At 44.3% G+C, this 19,210-nt stretch overlaps 1 protein-coding gene across 2 annotated transcripts in view; it reads left to right on the top strand.

Moving 5' to 3' along the window:
* Positions 1 to 19,210, top strand: part of ARHGAP21 (Rho GTPase activating protein 21) — a 430,157-nt gene that overhangs the window by 291,604 nt on the left and 119,343 nt on the right. For both annotated transcript variants that reach the window (XM_086941663.1, XM_086941662.1), the window contains exon 7: positions 10,109 to 10,163. In XM_086941663.1, the coding sequence (XP_086797789.1) occupies positions 10,109 to 10,163 (55 nt within the window). The remainder of the gene's footprint in view (positions 1 to 10,108; positions 10,164 to 19,210) is intronic.

Consider the following 19,210-nt stretch of genomic DNA (forward strand, 5'->3'; position numbering starts at 1 on the left):
ACCTTTTATTGCTTCGGTACACACAAATACATCATCGCGTTTCATGATAATACTGTTTTAAATCCGCATGGTGTAAAAGATTCAAGCATCTAGTATAAAAAGTAGACAGCCTAAATTTGTCATGCCGAGACTGACAAAGATTCAGATAAGGTAACGTTGATCAAGGTCTTGATCATTTTGTACCAGTCCCATGGTTGGAGGTTAGATCTATATTCCCAACAAAGAACTGCCTTAATTACAATATTAGGTTGCACAATTAAGGGGCTTTTATGTAGCTGTTAAAGGCTGTAGAAGTGTTTCTTGATCAGGGAGTGTCAGGAACCAGTTTTCATGTAATAATATTTATTTGCAAGTTATGTTATGTTATGTTATGAAAATTTGTAAAGCGCGCAGCTGCCCCAGCAAAGGGGCGTCCCGGCGCTAATCCTGAGCAAAACACAACAGAGAACAGAAAGGACCCTCGAATTTTAAGGGAATAGATGAGTTTTAATGGTTTTCCTAAATTGATACAGCTCATTTATTTCTCGAATATGGCCTGGTAGAGTGTTCCATAGCTTTGCTGCTAAAAACCGGAAGGAGCGTCCACCGGCTCTGCTTCGCTTGAACCGGGGGGATCTCAACCAGATTCTGGCCAGCTGAGCGTAGGGCCCGCGTAGGCACGTATATCTTCAGCAAAGGTTTTAGCATTTTAGGGGTCGACTGTTTTAAAATTTTAAAAGAGATACATAAAACCTTAAACTGTATCCTCTGGGCTACTGGAAGCCAGTGGAGTTTGCGAATGGTTTTGGAGGTAGAGCTGAAACGAGGCAGGCCTATTAAGGCTCTTGCAGCCGCATTTTGAATGCGTTGCAGACGGGCGGTTTCTGCTTTATTGGTACCAAGAAGCAGAGAAAAGGCATAGTCCAATCTGGACAACACCGTAGATTGAACAATAATTTGTCTGGTAGTTGGGTCAAAAAATTTCAAAACTGCTTTCAGACTACGTAGTATGCCGAAGCAAGTAGCGGCAACCTTTTTTGTGTGGGTGATAAAACTTAGTGCTGGGTCTAACCAAATTCCCAGGTTCTTTACTTCTGGCTTAGGTGCAGGAGCTTTTCCCAAATTAGAAGGCCACCAGTGGTCTCCCCAAAGTTCCGGGTTTCTGCCCACCAATAGCACCTCCGTCTTGGCGGCATTACGTTGTAGACAGTTGGCTGTTAGCCACTCTGCTACAGCAGCCAGGCCTGAATTAAATTTGAGATGATCCATAGCATTTCCTTCCGATAGGGCGACCACTAGATGCGTGTCGTCAGCGTACGACACGATGTTAAGGTCCCACGCTTTGGCGACAGCAGCAAACGGCTGAACGTACAAATTGAACAGGGTGGGGCTCAATGCCGAGCCCTGAGGAACCCCCTGCTCAATAGAGTACGCCTTAGAGAGGAAGGGAGGAGTAGAAACACTAAATGATCTGTTGGTCAGGAAAGACCTAAACCAAGCAAGAGCCATATCAGTGATCCCTGCCTCTTCAAGCCGGCGGAGCAGGATCTGGTGGGAGACAGTGTCAAACGCGGCACTGAGGGCCAGTAGGATCAGTGCTGCCGTTTGGCCCTGGTCAAGAGAGGCCCGAAGATGCTCCGTCATAGCCAGGAGCACCGTCTCCATGCTATGACCGGCACGACATCCGTGCTGAGTATCATCCAGAGTGTCATTGGAGTTTAGAACATTAGTAAGGATGGAATTTACATGGGCCTCAGCGATCTTAGTGGCCCAGGGAAGCAACGATATGGGTCTAAAGTTTTCGGGCTTCCGAGGGTCTAAGGTAGGCTTTTTTAGTATAGGAGAGACCCATGCCTGTTTCCATTTAGCCGGCACAATTGCGGTTGACAAGGAGGCATTAATAAGGCTATGTAGTGGGGCAAAACAGTACAGAGAAGAGTCTCTAAATTGGGCAGGCTTAAGAGGGTCCATCGGGGAGCCCGATTTAATGAGCTTAGTTAGCTGAACGAACCTTTCATTAGAGATTTCGGGGATAGCTGATAACCTAGAGACAGGACTGAGTCTCGTGTCTAAGCCACCGCAGGGCTGAGTCTCAGGAGTGAAGGCTAGGTAGATGCCCCGGATCTTTTCCACAAAGAAGGAGGCGATCTCCTCACATTGAGCTGCTGAAGTAACAATATTGGCAGTGGATTTCTTGGCGTTAAGTTCCTTAATAATTTTAAAGATCACCTTAGCCGGATTGGGGCTGATTTTTATTGCCCATTAATGCTCATGAAATAGAGAAGTTTCTCTTTTTCCACTACCAATCCGTATACAGCCCTTGATCTAGGATCAACCCTTGGATTGCGTACTGGTATGAGATCTTCAGATTTTATGACTTACTCCTGATCTTCTTTGGTTTAAATGCATTTTTGTTATGTAAGGAGATTTGGCACCCCTATGATGCAAAGAGCATTGATGCCGACTTATCCTTTTATTTATTTTGACAGATCAAGGCCATACAGTGCTACTGTAGCTTCTTTATGATATTTTTTTTTTATCTGTAAGGAGAATGTCTGAGAGAGGTATAGTATTATAGACAACATTGTCATCTTGACAGCCTCAACGCGGCCCATCCAAGAGAACATTTTACTACTCCACTCATGCAGGACACTCCAACGTCCTCTTTAATTTTTGAAGGTTCGCTTCTTTATTTCTTGCGCATGATTTCCCTAGATCCAGTCCCATTTAAGAGATTGTAGATTCATCCCAACTCAAGGGGTCCTCTACTGTAGAAATGGAATTATTTTTTTAAGGGATTGAGATATTAAGGGCCTTGGATGTGTTTCACAATATTGCTTGGTATTCCTCCAGTTTGAAGATCAGGGGTGGCCACGAGCCAGCAGGGTTTTTGAAAGAGACCAAAATATCATCCACGGTGAGTTTGAATTTGTCTATTTCTAATTTAATCCCTTTAATTGAAGAGCTGTCTCATTTCTTGCGGTAAGGGTTCTAATGTCTGGGCAAAAAGGAGCGGCGAGAGAGGGCAGCTCTGTCTGGTGTCTTGCTAATTAGAGGGTTTGCTATTGACCCTGTTGTTAGCTTTGGATTCCTTATATCCAGCTGTTATCCAACCTTGCATATATTCTTCTAGGCCGATCTTCCTCAGAAGTCTATCCATAAAGTCCCAATCTACCCTGTCACATACTTTTTCATCCTCTAGTTAGTTTTCTTAGTGCTATTTCTAGTTAGTCTGTCTGTTATGAAGTCTGGTTGATCTGGGCATGTCAGTTCTTTAAGAATCATTTGTAGCCTATCTGCTAGTATTTTGGCTAGCATTTTACCATCTATATTAATCAGTGTAATCAGCCTGCACAGTGCACAGCTATCCAGAGGCTTACCCTGTTTCAAAAACAGGGAAATTGTGGATTCCGACATCGACGTGGTGACTGTTTTCTTTTTAACGAGCTACTTGTAAACCTGTATCAACTGAGTGCTGGATGCTGTGTAAACATGTGGTTCAAAAAAGGGGGTGGTGATGAACAGAGTGTCTGAATTAAGCAGACCACTCTTACCCAGTCAAGAGATCAGGACTTGATCCATCACTGTTATTTAGCTCACTGCATCACCCCAGTTCAGAACCTGGCTATATGCAAATTAGTCTGACCCAGTGCCTCATGGGAACAGGGCAGACCAAACTACCAAGCCAATTCTTCACCGTAAAGGAGACAAGCTTCCGGGGACCGGTTTCTGGCATTTCAGCCGTAGTCGGCCCGGCTTGCTTGAATCCTGGTGGTGCAGTGAGCAAGGGACTCATGTCTGAGTATACCCTGCCACACTTGTGGTGGCCAAAAACGATTCAAAAAAGGGGGTGGTGATGAACAGAGTGTCTGAATTAAGCAGACCACTCTTACCCAGTCAAGAGATCAGGGCTTGATCCATCACCGTTATTTAGCTGACTGCATCACCCCAGTTCAGAACCTGGCTATATGCAAATTAGTCTGACCCAGTGCCTCATGGGAACAGGGCAGACCAAACTACCAAGCCAATTCTTCACCGGAAAGGAGACAAGCGTCCGGGGACCGGTTTCTGGCATTTCCGCCGTCGTCGGCCCGGCTTGCTTGAATCCTGGTGGTGCAGTGAGCAAGGGACTCATGTCTGAGTATACCCTGCCACACTTGTGGTGGCCAAAAACAATTCAAAAAAGGGGGTGGCGATGAACAGAGTGTCTGAATTAAGCAGACCACTCTTACCCAGTCAAGAGATCAGGGCTTGATTCATCACCGGAAGCTTGTTTCCTATCCAGTATAAGAATTGGCTTGGTAGTTTGGTCTGCCCTGTTCCCATGATGCACTGGGCCAGGGACAGACTAATTTGCATATAGCCAGGTTCTGAGCTGGGATGGTGCAGTGAGCTAAAAAACGGTATGGATCAAGCCCTGATCTTTGGACTGGGTAGGAGTGTTCTGCTTAATTCAGATACTCTGTCCATCACCACCCCCTTTTCTGAATCGTGTAAACATGTGGGCCTGGAGCTTTAGAGTGATGCAAACTGCCTATGACAACCAGTATTTATTCTTTCACAATAGGCTTATTGAGTTTGACTTAAGAAGCTGAGGGGCTATTGGGTAGGTTAGCAAAACATAAGCCCCGTTGTGCCATGGAAGCAGGATCTTTCACAACCCACCTTGAACTTAATCATTTCCTAGGCAGCACTCGATCAGGATTCAGAATGAACCACCGACAACCTTTGAATCATCCTGGACCGCGGAGAAACAGCTACTCTTATCCTACTTGATCTCTCCCGGCCTTCAATGCCGTCTCCCATCAAACCCTCAACAGAAGACTCCACAAGATTGGCATACAAGGATCTGCTCTCAAATTAATCTGTTCCTTCTACACAGAAAGAACCCAAAGGGTAAGACTGTCACCCTTCACGTCAGGGACCAAGAGAGCGATATGCAGAGTCAGACAGAGATCTTCCCTCAGTCCCACGTTTTTCATCATATACATCACCCAGCTCACCAACATCATCCGTTCACATGACATCACTGTCATCTCCTACGCTGATGACACCCAACTTAACCTCTCTCTGACGCACAAGACAAACACCACCAGGACCAACTTCACCAACTGCCTAACCATGGTAGCAGACTGGATGCAAGACTACTGTCTGCAGCTCAACACAGTTTACTCTTGTGGGTTTGGCAGAGCTCTGGTATCGTGTTGCGCTGTTATCTTGCTGCAGGTTATTTATCTAACCATACACACACTCCCCCTCTTAGTCCTTCGTTTTATAAAGATGTATTATCATGGTTTTCTTTTTCTTGAATCTTTATTAATAATGTTAATTCTAAATTTGTATCATGTCTATGAATTTCACGCTAGTCCCATCCGTGATGATCCATTTTTTCCAACCATAAACTTGCAGGGCCTTACTTATCTGTGATTATATGACTTTCCAAGAGGTTTGTGAAATCCTGACTGGTATACAATTCTACTATGCACCTAAAGGTGTCTGTTGACTCTGTTTGTGTAGACTTAGTGACTTTATGATTCTGAGAAATAGGTTTATCAGCCATTCTAATCCTTTCTATCCGAGCTGACAGCCCAGATGTTGCATTCACTCAGCCCCTCTTCCAGAAGGGCTTATGCCTGTCACATATCTTTATCTCTTCAATGATGACATTCAGAATCTTAAACTACTTTGTCAGTTTAATTTTATGCCCTAATTCTCCATATTTTAGTGACTTTGATCCAGATTAGCTAGTGCATGGAATGGATGGACCTTCTTCCTTTCTCTCTGTGCATGGTGATTTTGTTGTCTGAGCATTTTTTGTCAGTGGCCTGGAATTTAATGCCTATTGAGTACAGGTTCAGGGAATTTCCAGACTTGATATTCTCCTTCTCGCTTTGCTGTATTTGCGCGCATGTTAGCTCCTTTGCAGATACTGGTGCTAGTGTGTTTGACTATGTGTATGACTGTGGTGGCACCAGTGCGTCATTATGTGGTTTTTGCAATGGTGTCCCTATTTTATATCCGGTGTATCAATCAATCAATAATAGCATTTATAAAGCGCACTACATACCCGTGAGGTTCTCAAGGCGCATGGGGGGGGAGCTGCTACTGTTCGAAGAGCCAGGTCTTGAGAAGTCTCCTGAAGGTTAGGAGGTCTTCAGTCTGCTGCAGGAGGATGGGGAGGGTGTTCCATGTCTTGGTGGCGAGGTGGGAGAATGATCTGCTGCCGGCGATCCCTCTTCGGATGGGGGACGGTGGCGAGGGCGTGGTCTGTGGAGCGTAGCTGGCGGGTGGGGGTGTAGAGGCTGAGTTGGCTGTTGAGGTAGGCTGGTCCGGTTTTGTGGATGCGTGGGTGAGGAGCTTGAAGGTTATCCTCTTGTTGATGGGGAGCCAGTGCAGGTCTCAAGTGGGGTGTGATGTGGCTCCGGCGAGGGATGTCGAGGATCAGGCGTGCTGAGGTGTTCTGGATGCGTTGGAGCCGTTTCAGCAGTTTGGCCGGGGCTCCTGCATAGAGTGCATTTCCGTAGTCCAGTCTACTGCTGACGAGGGCCTGGGTGCCGTCCTTCTAGTTTCGGTGGGGATCCACTTGAAGATTCTGCGAAGCATGTGGAGGGTGTTGAAGCAGGAGGAAGAGAGGGCGTTGACCTGCTTCGTCATGGAAAGGCTGGAGTAGAGTACGGCCCCCCCGGTTGCTTGCGTGGTCAGTGGGAGTAGGGAGTGCTCTTAGTGCAGTCGGCCACCAGGAGTCGTCCCAGGCCGAGGGGGTGGATCCGAGGATGAGGCCCTCCATCTTCTCCGAGTTAAGCTTAAGTCAGCAGTTTCTCATTCAGTCGGTAGCTGCCTTCATTCCTTCGTGGAGGTTGGCTTTCGCGGTGTGGGGGTCTTTGGTGAGGGACAGGATCAGCTGGGCATCGTCGGCGTAGATGATGTTGAGGTCGTGCGACGTGGGCGAGCGGTGCCATGTAGACGTTGAACAACTTTGGGCTGAGGGATGATCATTGGGGTACGCCGCAGATTATCTCGGTGGCTTCGGAGCGGAAGGAGGGAGGCAGACGCTCTGTGTTCTGCCGGAGAGGAAGGAGGTGGTCCAGTCCAGGGCCTTCTCTTGGATTACGGCATCATGGAAGCGTGTTCGTAGAATGCGTTGGCAGACCGTGTCGAAGGCGGCTGACAGGTCCAGGAGGATGAGGACCGCGGTTTCTCCGTTGTCAAGCAGGGTCCTGATGTCGCTGGCAGCGATGAGGGCAGTTTCAGTGCTGTGGGTGCTGCGGAACCAGGACTCGGACGGGTCCAGTATGCTGTTCTCCTCGAGGAAGTTGGCCAGTTGCTTGTTGACGGCCTTTTTGATGACCTTTGCTGGATACGGGAGCAGGGAGATGGGTCGGAAGTTCTTAAGGTCCTTTGGGTCTGGCTTGTGTTTCTTGAGTAGGGCGTTGATCTCTGTGTGTTTCCAGCTCTCCGGGAAGGTCGCTGTCTCGCAGGAGATGTTGATGGTTTTCAGAGATGGGGACCGATGGTGCTGCTGGCTTTGTTGAAGATATGGTGTGGGCAGGGGTCTTCCGGGGACCCGGAGTGGATGGTGTTCATGATCTTGACGGTGTCTGTGGTTGGTCCAGGCGAGCAGGCGGTTGGTGCGGGCGGTAGTTGTGGGGGCAGGGGTCCCAGCGGTTGCCGGGGTGGTGACGGCGTCGAAGCTGTCGTGGATGTCTGCGATCTTGCGATGGAAGGAGGTGGCCAGCGAGTAGCACAGGTCTTGTGACGGTGGGATGCCGTTGGTGTTGGAGTTGGGTTTGGAGAGTTCCTTCATGATGTTGAAGAGCTCTTTGCTGTTGTGTGCGTTGTTGTCTAGGCGGTCTTTGAAGGAGGTCCTTTTGGCGGATCTAATGAGGTGGTGGTGTCTGCGGGTGGCGTTCTTGTGGGATGTGTAGCTTTCCGGTGTTCGTTCATGGATCCAGTTTTTTTCGAGTTTAGGCAGGTTCGCTTGGAGGTCTTCGGTGAACCAGCTGGCTTTCTTGCTGATGTGGGTGTTGGAGGGCTTCTTGAGCGGGCGAGGGTGTTGGCCCAGTCGTTGATCCACTGTCTGAGGCTACAGGCTGCGGCGTCTGGGTCGGTCGGGTCCGCGGGTGGGCTCTGGGCGAGGGCGGTGGTTAGTTGGTCCTCGGTGACTTTGCTCCAGTGGCGACGAGGCATGTGCTGTGTGCGGTGGTTTGTGGTGGGTTTCCAGAAGGTGATGTGGATGCAGCGGTGGTCGTCCAGTGGAGTTCGGTGGTGCGGTTAAAGAAGACGTGGGAGCTTGCTGAGAAGATGCGGTCAAGCGTGTGGCTGGTGGAGTTGGTAGGTGTTGTGACGAGTTGTCTGAATCTGAGGTTGGCGAGGTTGTCAATAAGGGTGGAAGAGTTGGAGTCGTTGTTGTTCTCTAGGTGGAAGTTCAGGTTCCCGAGGAGGATGTAGTCCGTGGAGGCGAGGGCGTGTGTGCTGACGGCGATGGAGTCGCTGAACTGCGGTTGGGGTCCAGGGGGTCTGTGGATGAGGGTACCTCTGAGGGTGGTGTTGAGGTCGGTGTGGATCTGGAAGTGCTGGTGTTCGGCGGTGCTGAGGGTGTCGTCGGTGTCTGTCGAGATTTTGAGAGTGTTTCTGTGGACGATGGCAATTCCTCCTCCCACTCCTTTGGTGCGGTCCTTGCGGGTGATCTTGTAGCCGTCCGGGATGGCTATGGCGATGTCTGGTGCCAAGAAGGGGTTCAGCCAGGTCTCCGTCAGGAAGTCGACGTCTGGGGCGTTGGTGTCGAGTAGGTCTCAGAGTTCGACTGCGTGTTTGCGGGCTGAGCGGGTGTTGAGCAGGATGCATTTGAGAAAGTTGGGTTCTTCTGTGGGTGGGTTGGCGGGCCGGATGCTGGTGAAGCTGCAGTTCCGGCAGGAGAAGGGTCCTTGGGTGCGCTTCGGGACGGCCAGGCAGCAGGTGCGTGATCATCCGGTGTCGAGTGCGTGGAGAGTCCTGGAGCAGTAGCAGAGGCAGGCGTTGTGGCGTTCGCTGGGGGCCAGGGGTCCTGGCGCTGGGCGCTGTCCTGGCGCGAACGGGTGTATCTATATTTGAACACTGACCAGTCCTCATATAGTGACCTTTGGGAGGCAATTCAGTTCCAGTGAGTTTATCATAGATGTAAGGCTTATTTATGTGTCTTAACACTTGTTATGGGCCCCAGTTAGTAGATTTTATCATCGTCGGGCAGTGTGTTGCATCAAGAATAGATCTCTCTTTGTTAATTGTAATTGGTTTATATGGCTCCTTCGCCCAGTGTATCCCTCTCATATCCACTTTGCTCTCTGTTTTACCTTTCATTATTCTGACTTCTACTCTTAAGCACTGTGATGTTTACTCTGCTTATCTCCAGAACCACAGATCTAGGTAAAGCGCAGTGACCTGGATCAGTGAGTTTTGTGGATAACGTTTTTGAATGTTCCTACCTTAACCCATAATTATGTCCATGCTCTCTGCACTTTTCAAAGAGTGACAAAGTAGCATGTAAACACAGTCTATTTATGATGTGGCCCGTCTCCTATCACCCGACCCCTTCTTCCACTCAGTAGATGGCGGCAGTCAGTTGTGGATATGCGTCCGGCCTGAACAGGATAAGAAACCTGCCAAGGCTTTCAGTCCACGGCAGGAGCTATTGTGGAAAATGCACGGGGGCAAGGCAAGCCCCGCTGGGCCTTTCAATGCATATTGTGTGATGGGTCTGTGTTCACGTGTTCCTGATCACTTTTGCTGACTCGTACTCTTCCTTCACAACATACTTTCTCTCTCTCCTCACCACCATTTAACAATTAGCAAAAAACGGATATGTCATGCCCTCTTACCCTATGGCTGGAATGCACATTTTCATCAATTATTGAAAGAATTAATGTAAACCTTCTTACAAGGAATGATCCAGGACTTAGGATATACATCTGCAAAACATGATCAATGGAAAGGGACCTACAATACATACGTAAGTATTAGGATTCAAGGTCAATATAAGTGCAGAGTGTGTTGTATCATGGCTTTCCTTAAATATATAATGACCAGTCTTTAATTAATTTTTAAATGTAAGACATTACTGGGGTAAATATTCCATCACTTTGTTCTTTTACAGTGGCTCCATGCTGGAATTAAGTGTTATGCCAAAAGATGAAGACATTCTCCAACTGGTAAGTAGATCAAGTGTTCATGTTCAGCGAACTTCACTATTTAAAATGAATTAAAAATTGCACAAATATTCTGTTATATTCGTTTATTTATGAAGTTCTCGTTTTTCATTCTCCATGCTGTTTTCAGTGTACAGCTTTGCACTTTATTATATATAATCGTGTTTCATTCACAACATTCTTTCCAGTAATGGAAAGTAAATAGTATATATTATTTTATGTATATTTTGACGTGAGTAATTTGGGACGTTAAGTCGAAGTTTATTGTAAAACACGTGTGTTAGTGTCAGACAAAAATCAAATTGTGGTATACTATATCCGATTACTGTTCTACTTTTTAGTTTCAACGAGCGGTTCCTTTTTATGGTCTGACTTCCAAGCGCAGCAGTCGCCAAGCAATAGTGTGAGCCTCACTAGAGAGAGGCTTTGGCTCTGCCCACTTGTTGGGAGCCAGGTGTACATGTTTTGATTGGGCAGAAGTTGTGTGCTTCCTCAAAAAAAGTGCTTCACCTCCATGCAAATGTGTTCATTTTGTTCATTTATCCAGCTACCCGAGTTTGAACTTTCAGGGGCACACACATGACATTGTAAAGCTGTTGAAGTGTCTTAGATAATTTATGGTGGGTTTGTGTGGCAGCAGAACAGATGGGAAGAGGGCAGTCATTAGCCTACATAGATTTTTAGGTCTGGCTTGCCAGGGCAACTCTGTTTACCTTTTAACCTACGCCATTATTATTCTACAATGTTTTGTTTCCTCACAAAAAACATATCCATTTCCATGCTATCTACTTGTGATGCTTCACATTACAGTGCAATATTCCTTTCAAGCCAGTTCTTTTGGCATTGCCAATGTTTTCTGCTCCTAGTGAAGGGAGAGAAGGAAACTCCTGTATGATTATTCGGGGGGGGGTGAGTAGTGCTTTAAGCGCACATGTAGCCGATGATAGGCAATTGTTCTGCAGAGGGTTCTCTGAAATAACCCATGTTTTCAGGAAAAGGTTTGCTTCAGTAAATTTACATTTTCTTACATCCTAACCAGGGGCAGGCATAATTGTGTAGTGTTTTTACCACAATCATGTAATTATTGTGAGAAATAAGGATTTTACTTGTAATATCATGTGATTGTCTTGACTGCATGAAAATATTTTGGAGCATATCCTCATGTACAAAAAGCTTGCAAGGTATCATCTCACTTTATTGCCAATGCATTTCCTCATCAACTGGTGACCATTGCAAGCGCAGTGCGTCTGTCCTTGGCACACATCTAGTTTTCTGTGAGATTATGTTCACTTAAAAAATAATCTACAATCATATTCTTAACCTACTGTTTGCTGGTTTACGTTTCCAGGCTGCAACCTGCACCCCACATGTTCTTGCTAGTTAGTATCCAGCAAAGTGCAAATATATGTGGATGTTGAGCGGTCTAAATTTCAGAATACACCGATGTTAACTCTTCTAAAATAGTCAAGTAAAAGAGAAAGTAGGTGCAGATTTTTCACTACTGCATTTAATTGTAGCATTGTGCTCTAACTCATCCAAAAATATAGGATGTTGACCACACCCTTGTTGCGAGTGTGTGACCAGAGCCACTCTTCTCTAACTGTTTTACCCTGCTGGGTGGACCTTAAGCCTACAAGTCTTTACTTGTTTAGCGTGGTTATGTGGCTATAAGAAATTGGTTTGTTAGTTGGGGGGGGGGGGGGGGGTGTAAGTATTCACCACAAGCTATAATCTGGCCTTGTCAGTATGAACCTCAAAGTCACTAAATTCTCCAGAGCTAAACTTCCCTGGTAGTTATGGCACAGAGGAGACAGGCTTAACATGAAGCAATATGTGAAGTAATTATGCAGTACCAAATAGTTATGAAGTCAAAATGCAAAACATTAAAAGTCTCAAAACTAATTAGAACAATGTAGTAACATTTAACAAAATTACTAAAATCAAATTAAAAAGAAATTAAAGTTTTTTAAGCAGGAATAGCGCCATGAAAGTGCCAATGATAGTACATAGTCACGACAGTGACTATAGCTTCTAGGGCCTTTTCACTATAAACAAATGTTTGACACTTAAACTTTTTGATGTCCTACTTTTAAAAACCATGTACCATGCCCTATGGGCATTATGGCCTACTTAGGGACGACATGTTAGTATGTAAAAGGACGGGTAATGCCTATCTGAAGGGTTTATCTTGACAAGTTCAATTTGCAGTTAAAACTGCACATCCAGGCTGCAATAATAGGCCTGGAGACCTGTTTACTGTGCCACTGCAGTCAATGGCGCAGTGAGTGCTGAAGTCCACTGGTAGCATTTAATTTAAAGGCCCCGGATATGATTGGTACCATAAAATAGGGGCAAATTAAATAAGCCAATCAGATGTATTCCAATTTTACCATATTGAAAGGAGGGGCACAAACACTTTACTACTGAGTAGCAGGGTTAAATTTCACAGAGATCTAAAGCTAGCAAAAATAGTGTTAAGCAAAACACCTGGGGTGTCACTGCAGACAGAGCAAAATTCCAAGAGTGGCTTCCTTCCTACTTTCTTTTCTTCCTTCTTTCTTTCCTTTTGGACTATGTCTACATTCTGAGCGAGTTTTGGATTTTATGGGATTACTAAAGGATCCTTGCACTCAAACAAATCTACACTGGGTGTAGTCTAGTGTGTAAAAATGTACATACTAGAACGTTTCACCGGATGAAAACACTATGTATAAATTTAATACAAATGCACAGATCTACAGTTAGCAATTTTCTTAAAGTTTCTGCATGGCGGAAAATAATGGTGATAGAAAACAACATTTTTCTCTTGTCCGCACCCCGTTAAGTATGCCTATTTTCTCGCATTATTGCTCAAAATGTACTTTGAGGCAAGTGGGTTTCTTTGGTTGCAAACTACCTGTACGCGTTTGTAAATAACCAGAAACTCCCTCGGGCCTTACCTCTAATACTAAATGTGTGAATGCAAAAAAATCCCAGTAGAGTTTCTCCTGGGCAAACCAAATGGAATTCTTAGCAGTTTCCAGATTTTCAATTCAATCAGTTAAATTATTCATAACAAAGGGCTTTCGCAAATGGAACGAATGACATTAGGTTCCAATGCATCTGTACATTTTAGAACAAACCTTTTGTTCTAGTTACTCCTCTATCCAAAACTGTTGAATCATGCAACATTTCCACAACAGGTGATAAGTTGAGCTGGTGTAACCATACCCTGACCATTCATCTTTCAATATTATCAATTCTGTGCATGGTTCATTTGTTGAAAGTTAAATTGCATCAGCTACTGGCTGGTGTTCTGTGAGACTCCTATATATAACCACTGAGAGCCCTCAGGATTTTTCAATCCATTTTGTTCTACTACCTTGTTTTTGTGTCGTCATGCCATCTCATGTAGCTCCATTTAAGACTGAACTTGTGCCATGTTCCAGAAGCAAGCTAAAAGTCCTCGGAAAAGCTGCTTTCTTGAGTCTCAGAGTACAAAGTCCATCTCTTCTCCGTGGGATGCATTGTTTAAAGCATACTGCATGAAATAAATCATGTATTCGATGTGGAGCAATTTCAGTTTATCGAACTTTATTCTGTTTTTTCAGTGAAAACCATATAAGTAATAAAAAAGAACAATAATAACTCCAGCACATGCACAGGTGACAATACAATAAGACCATTGTAACCCTAATTACAGGACTAAAAAGTAGGATCCACTTCCAAAATTAATCACAACTGGACCTGAGCCTGATAGCGGCCCTTAAAAAGCTAAGCGTATGCAACGCAGAATCATTTGAAAGAAGTTGTAAAAAAATAAAAGCTGGTCTCACCCTCCTGAATTAGGCTTTTTTAAGAATAGCAATAATAAAATACTTTCTGGGAGCCTCATAAAAACTACAAAACCGTAAAAAGTGCATCATATCATGAGGAGAATGGGCGTCGCAGCCACAGGGTATGAGACACTGCCCTCTATGAGCACCACGTGTTTGGGCCAGAAGATAATGAAAAAGATCAAGGCAAAATCGGATCAATAGGAAGCGATCATGGTTTCTTTGAGAGACTGAAATTCTCCCCAGCTACTCTGTCTCCTTTTGACTGAACTCTCTCCCACTTCCATACTGTGAGGTTAATAGCCATATCAGATTCAAATAATTCTTTAAACCCCACCAGCACAATAAAGAAATCTGGGCAAATGATAACTCTGCCTGGAAATCTCGAAACCCTTTCCTAAACTACATGAGTGACCCTTACTAAGCCTACCTCATTGGTATCACATCCTCAGCAGTGAATTACACATGTACAACTGGTGCCACAACTCCTCTGGTAAGTCAATCCTCTGTTTTGCTGTATCGGGCCTTTATTGTACAGTGTACACCAATTGCAACAAAGCAAAAACCTGGCATTCCTATCATCCTGCATATAGAGAACACCCCGTGAATAAGTGGTAATGTAACGCAAAAGATGGAGGAGCTATGCAAGATTAGGGTAGCTTTTGCTACTTATGTATGTTGGTTGCATTACTGTTGGTAGAAATTAGTTCCAAGGTATCTAAACATAATGAATCCCACTTCAGTGGCAAAGGTAGCAGGTGTTACCACCCTGTCCATTGAAGTGCCACCATAGAGAAACAGGATATGTCTAAATTAACTTGCAACTTCGACCACCTAAGTTTTACTGCAACAAATGTAAGTGCTCCTACATCTTGGGTCTTTCATTTTATTAAAATCATGGTATCGCACCTCCGGGTTAAAGGATTAGACAATGGTTCCATAGCTGTGATAAGCAGTCTTGGAAAATGACTACCACACATCTATGTTTTATACTCCAACATGCCTGGGTACGTCTGAACACCTTTGTTTGTTCCTGTTGTCCCTCCTTTTCTCATGCTCCGAGACTTGCTATACGGGGTACAGCCTTACTTCACTTAGATTGTCACTGTTTTCTCTCCTTTCCTCCACCAGCTTGGGTAGTTAATGCAGGAACACTCTACCTTAATACTTGAGCATGTTGCCAATGACCACTGGTGCATAACATCTGCTTATTCTTTTTTTTGGAATGGCATTCCGTTACATGCCTGTGTTCTGTGTTCTACCATCGGTATGATGTCCCTCCTGAACCTCATAGCTTATGTGGATAGTAATGTTACACTGAACAATCAATTGGTTGGGTAAAGGCTCTTAGTCACTGTGCGGTGTACCTCATGCCATTACTTACTTACGTGTTGCCTACCCACTCTTCCCATGGATCCTCTCAATCATCTTTATTGGTCCGACATAGGTGGTACAGGTAACCTTTGACAGTCACCAGTTTTCATGACAACTACCCACCAGAACCACAAAGTATTTTAATTGGACCATAGTGTCATGGTTCAGGGCAGGATCCCTGAGTGTTCAAATTCTGAGTTACTATTAATGTGTAAACTGACAGTCTCCGTTGCACCATTCCACTTCCAATATGGACTTAGAAATCTCCAGATGCTGATGCACCATGGCAAGTCTTTCCTCCTGGACAAGGTACTGCAGAAACTTTGCACCTGCAGTTTGAGCAACCTTCCTTCCCTGGGCTAAATCCTTTTTTGGCTGCTCGGAGGGGGAATTTGAAAAATAGGCTGTCTACTGCAGTCCTCCTTACTTGAGGCCCAATGTAAAGGCCTCAAATCACCTCATGCAGCTTCTGGTCCCGGAAGGGTTATCTTGGGCAACCGCCACACCTGGCATTTTCCAGCATTGCCTGTCAGTTCTGTATCCAATTCTGGACACTACTGCCAGGTATGGACAAACCCTGATGAGTCTGTCCCTCAGGCCTCCTAACAAGAAACCATGCTTGGGAGAGAGAGGCAACAGTTTAATGCAGATGCCAGAGTCCATACAAATGTGCGTCTTACTGAGTGCTTCTACTTGGGGCTTTCCTTTTCCTCATGAGCTTAGGTCTAGTGAGACTTCAGCACCCTGACGGTTGAATAATGACATCAGTGATTTGGTAGGAATAACCAACAATCGGTAGGAAGGAATGAATAATACACTAATTTTGGGGCAGGTATTTTTTATTTACCTTCCCTATGTTTTCTAGTGCACAATGAATATATCGTACATAAATTGTCTCATCCTAGCCAATGACACCTAATGAATGAATTACAAAAATTCACATGTAAACACTTTCCATACAAGGACAGAAACTCTACGAAAAAAACACAAAGTAACCTTAAATAATAGTACAATTTTGACAGTGGCTTCCATTCACATCTGGACAGACCACTCGCAGGTAGTCGTGAACACACACTTCCAAGTTGAAACAACTACTACTATACAGTGTGACACTCTTATGATTTAGAAGTACACTATATCTCTATTGACTCCTCCTTAAAAGTGTGACGACATCCTTAAAAGTATGACGACACTTTTAAGGAGGAGTCAATAGAATAGTAGTTTCAACTTGGAAGTGTGTGTTGACGACTACCTCCGAGTGGTCTGTCCAGATGTGAATGGAAGCCACTGTCAAAATTGTATTATTATTTAGGGTTACTTTGTGTTTTTTTTTTCGTACATTTTATGTCCTTGTATAGAAAGTGTTTACATGTGAATTTTTGTAATTCCTTGATTAGGTGTCATTGGCTAGGATGAGACAATTTATGTATGGTATATTCATCGTGTACTAGAAAACATAGGGAAGGTAAATTAAAAATAACTTCACCAAAATTAGTGTATTATTCATTCCTTCATACCGATTGTTGGTTATTCCTACTTTCTGATACCCAGGTTGAGAAGGGTTATTTGTGTTGTTTTTTATCAGTGGTTTTGGTGGCGGCTTTCCCTACCGCCACTTAAACCACCTTTGATCATTAAGCCTTCAAGGAAGCTCAGGATGTGTGGAACAAACCGTGCTACAGAGTGGCAATCCCTAAAGCTCTTAGATGAAAACTTATCAGGTACCCAATCGTTTAATTTAGTCTTTGCTGCTGAGAACCCTCTATTTCTGTCTGGTGGTGATGGATGTTTCCCTCAAGAGCAAAGCTTCTTCCTCTCATATGAACAGTGAATCCCAGAATCCCATTGACTGTTCTGCCAGTAACACAAACAACGAGGACCATGCCTGCAGGGGTGGCTGAACTCTTTGGACCTCACGTCAGAGGTCCAGGAGAAAATTATAGATTTCTATTTTGATGGAAAGAACCTGTTTTCTCCACTTATTAGACCTTCAGTAGCACAAGACGAGCAAGTTCTTTGCCAAATCACTCACCACCATCTGAGACACACCAACCCATTTCTCCTTCTGCTGATGCACGAGGTTTCCGCCTTACAGGGCCAGAGCATTCTTTAGCTCAAAACACCTGACCGTCACTGCATCTGCTCAAGGCTTCACAATCCGAAAGGGAGGTGCTTCAGTGAGCAGGACAAGTCCATTCTGAAGGCCTGCATCGGCTCAGGGCTTCACAATCCGAAAGGGAGGTGCTTCAGTGAGAAGAACAAGTCCATTCTGAAGGCCTTACCAGAGACCCAAAAGTCCTTAGGACTTCATCAATGTTCTTCTGCTCTCCTCAGCACCATCTCAGAAGGTGCACTCCATTACAGTAAGGGAGACTTTCCATCCACCACCATTGTCGTACCCAGATTTCCTGTTACACATTTCGTCTTAGTGTTATGAAATGGTTATGCCTCTACTAATGCCATTTCTGTCCTATGCAGCATTCCAAAAAATGCAGATATCCGGCAAGGGCTGCTCCTTCTAGGTGTAGAAGGGCCAGTACTGCTCTCGTAAAAATTAGGGGATATTGTTTTTATTCATTACTGCCTTGTTCTATACCTGTACAATCTGATTTGTTACTCCTCCCCTTATAGAAGTTTCAATTTATTTTCAATTCTTGGCAAAGGTCAAACTACAATGGTGAGAGACAGTCTGCTACTTATCTAGCAGGTCGTACCTGGTGTCAGTCGAACATCATTGAGGACAGGGATGTTCACTCAGAGACAAGACAGTGCCAGAGACCATTGCTACGTAGAAACTTTAATTAGAGGAAAGGCACACAGTATACATGCATTTCTCAACACATCTTTAGCCATGTACCAAAAATCTAATTCATAGATAAATGTGATTGCCAATTGCAGAGCCTAAAATATGCCTTCTTATGAAAATGATTTGCAGGCATGTCAGTAGTTATTCTTTCCGAAATAAAAAATGGGAAACGTTATTTGATAGTCTCCCATATCCTCCTTTTATCTGTAAATTCATTGTTTGCTTTTTCTGCTGGTCGAAATGGGGCATGCGCCCTTGTTTCAATGGCATCCTTAATCCCCATGAAGAGGAAAACTTCCCGGACAACCCACCGGCTAGCAGTTCTCAAACCTATTTGGCAGCAATTAGGAGCTTTGGAGGTTGTTTGGAATACAAATTTAAAGAGCCATGCATTTTAAAACTGGAACATAAGCCATTCTAACGGTCTTGCCTATTTTTGTGTCAATTGTTTTTATTTTTTATACTTTCCCTCTATTTGTCACATTAGGTGTTAAATAATGTAATCATTATTTGTAATTTGTATATCTTCGTTTTGGAAATGGTTGAGTTTTGAATATAATTGTCAAAGTTTTATCTCAGATGTACAATGACATTTGGTTCCTGGAATGGTTGTCTATTTGTGTTATGGAAAACTGCACTTGCAAATATTTGTCAGCCTGTCTATTTGGACGTCTGACGGAATATCCAAACCAAAAATATGGTATGGATAGAACATTGTGTCAAAAATATTGAGAACCAAAATATCAAGAATGTAAATGCAAATTGGTAAGTATAGATATTTTTTGCTTATATATATATATATATATATATATATATATATATATATATATATATATAATGTTCAAAAGAGTTCCAAAGTAACGGTGCTCTCAGCCCACAAATCAACGCAACACCTCTCGAAGCTCCAAGGGTGTTTATTTAAACCAACAACATGTTTCGGCTGCGGACAGCCTTGTTCACGTTAGTTTCAAAGTGCACAGTTTCCGGTAAATAAAGTTTCATTTCATCATCATAGAAAGAGGACTTGGTAATACCTCGCGTAAAATGTAAAGTAT

This window comes from Lissotriton vulgaris, chromosome 10 (genome assembly GCF_964263255.1).
Source record: "Lissotriton vulgaris chromosome 10, aLisVul1.2, whole genome shotgun sequence".
Lineage (NCBI taxonomy): Eukaryota > Metazoa > Chordata > Amphibia > Caudata > Salamandridae > Lissotriton > Lissotriton vulgaris.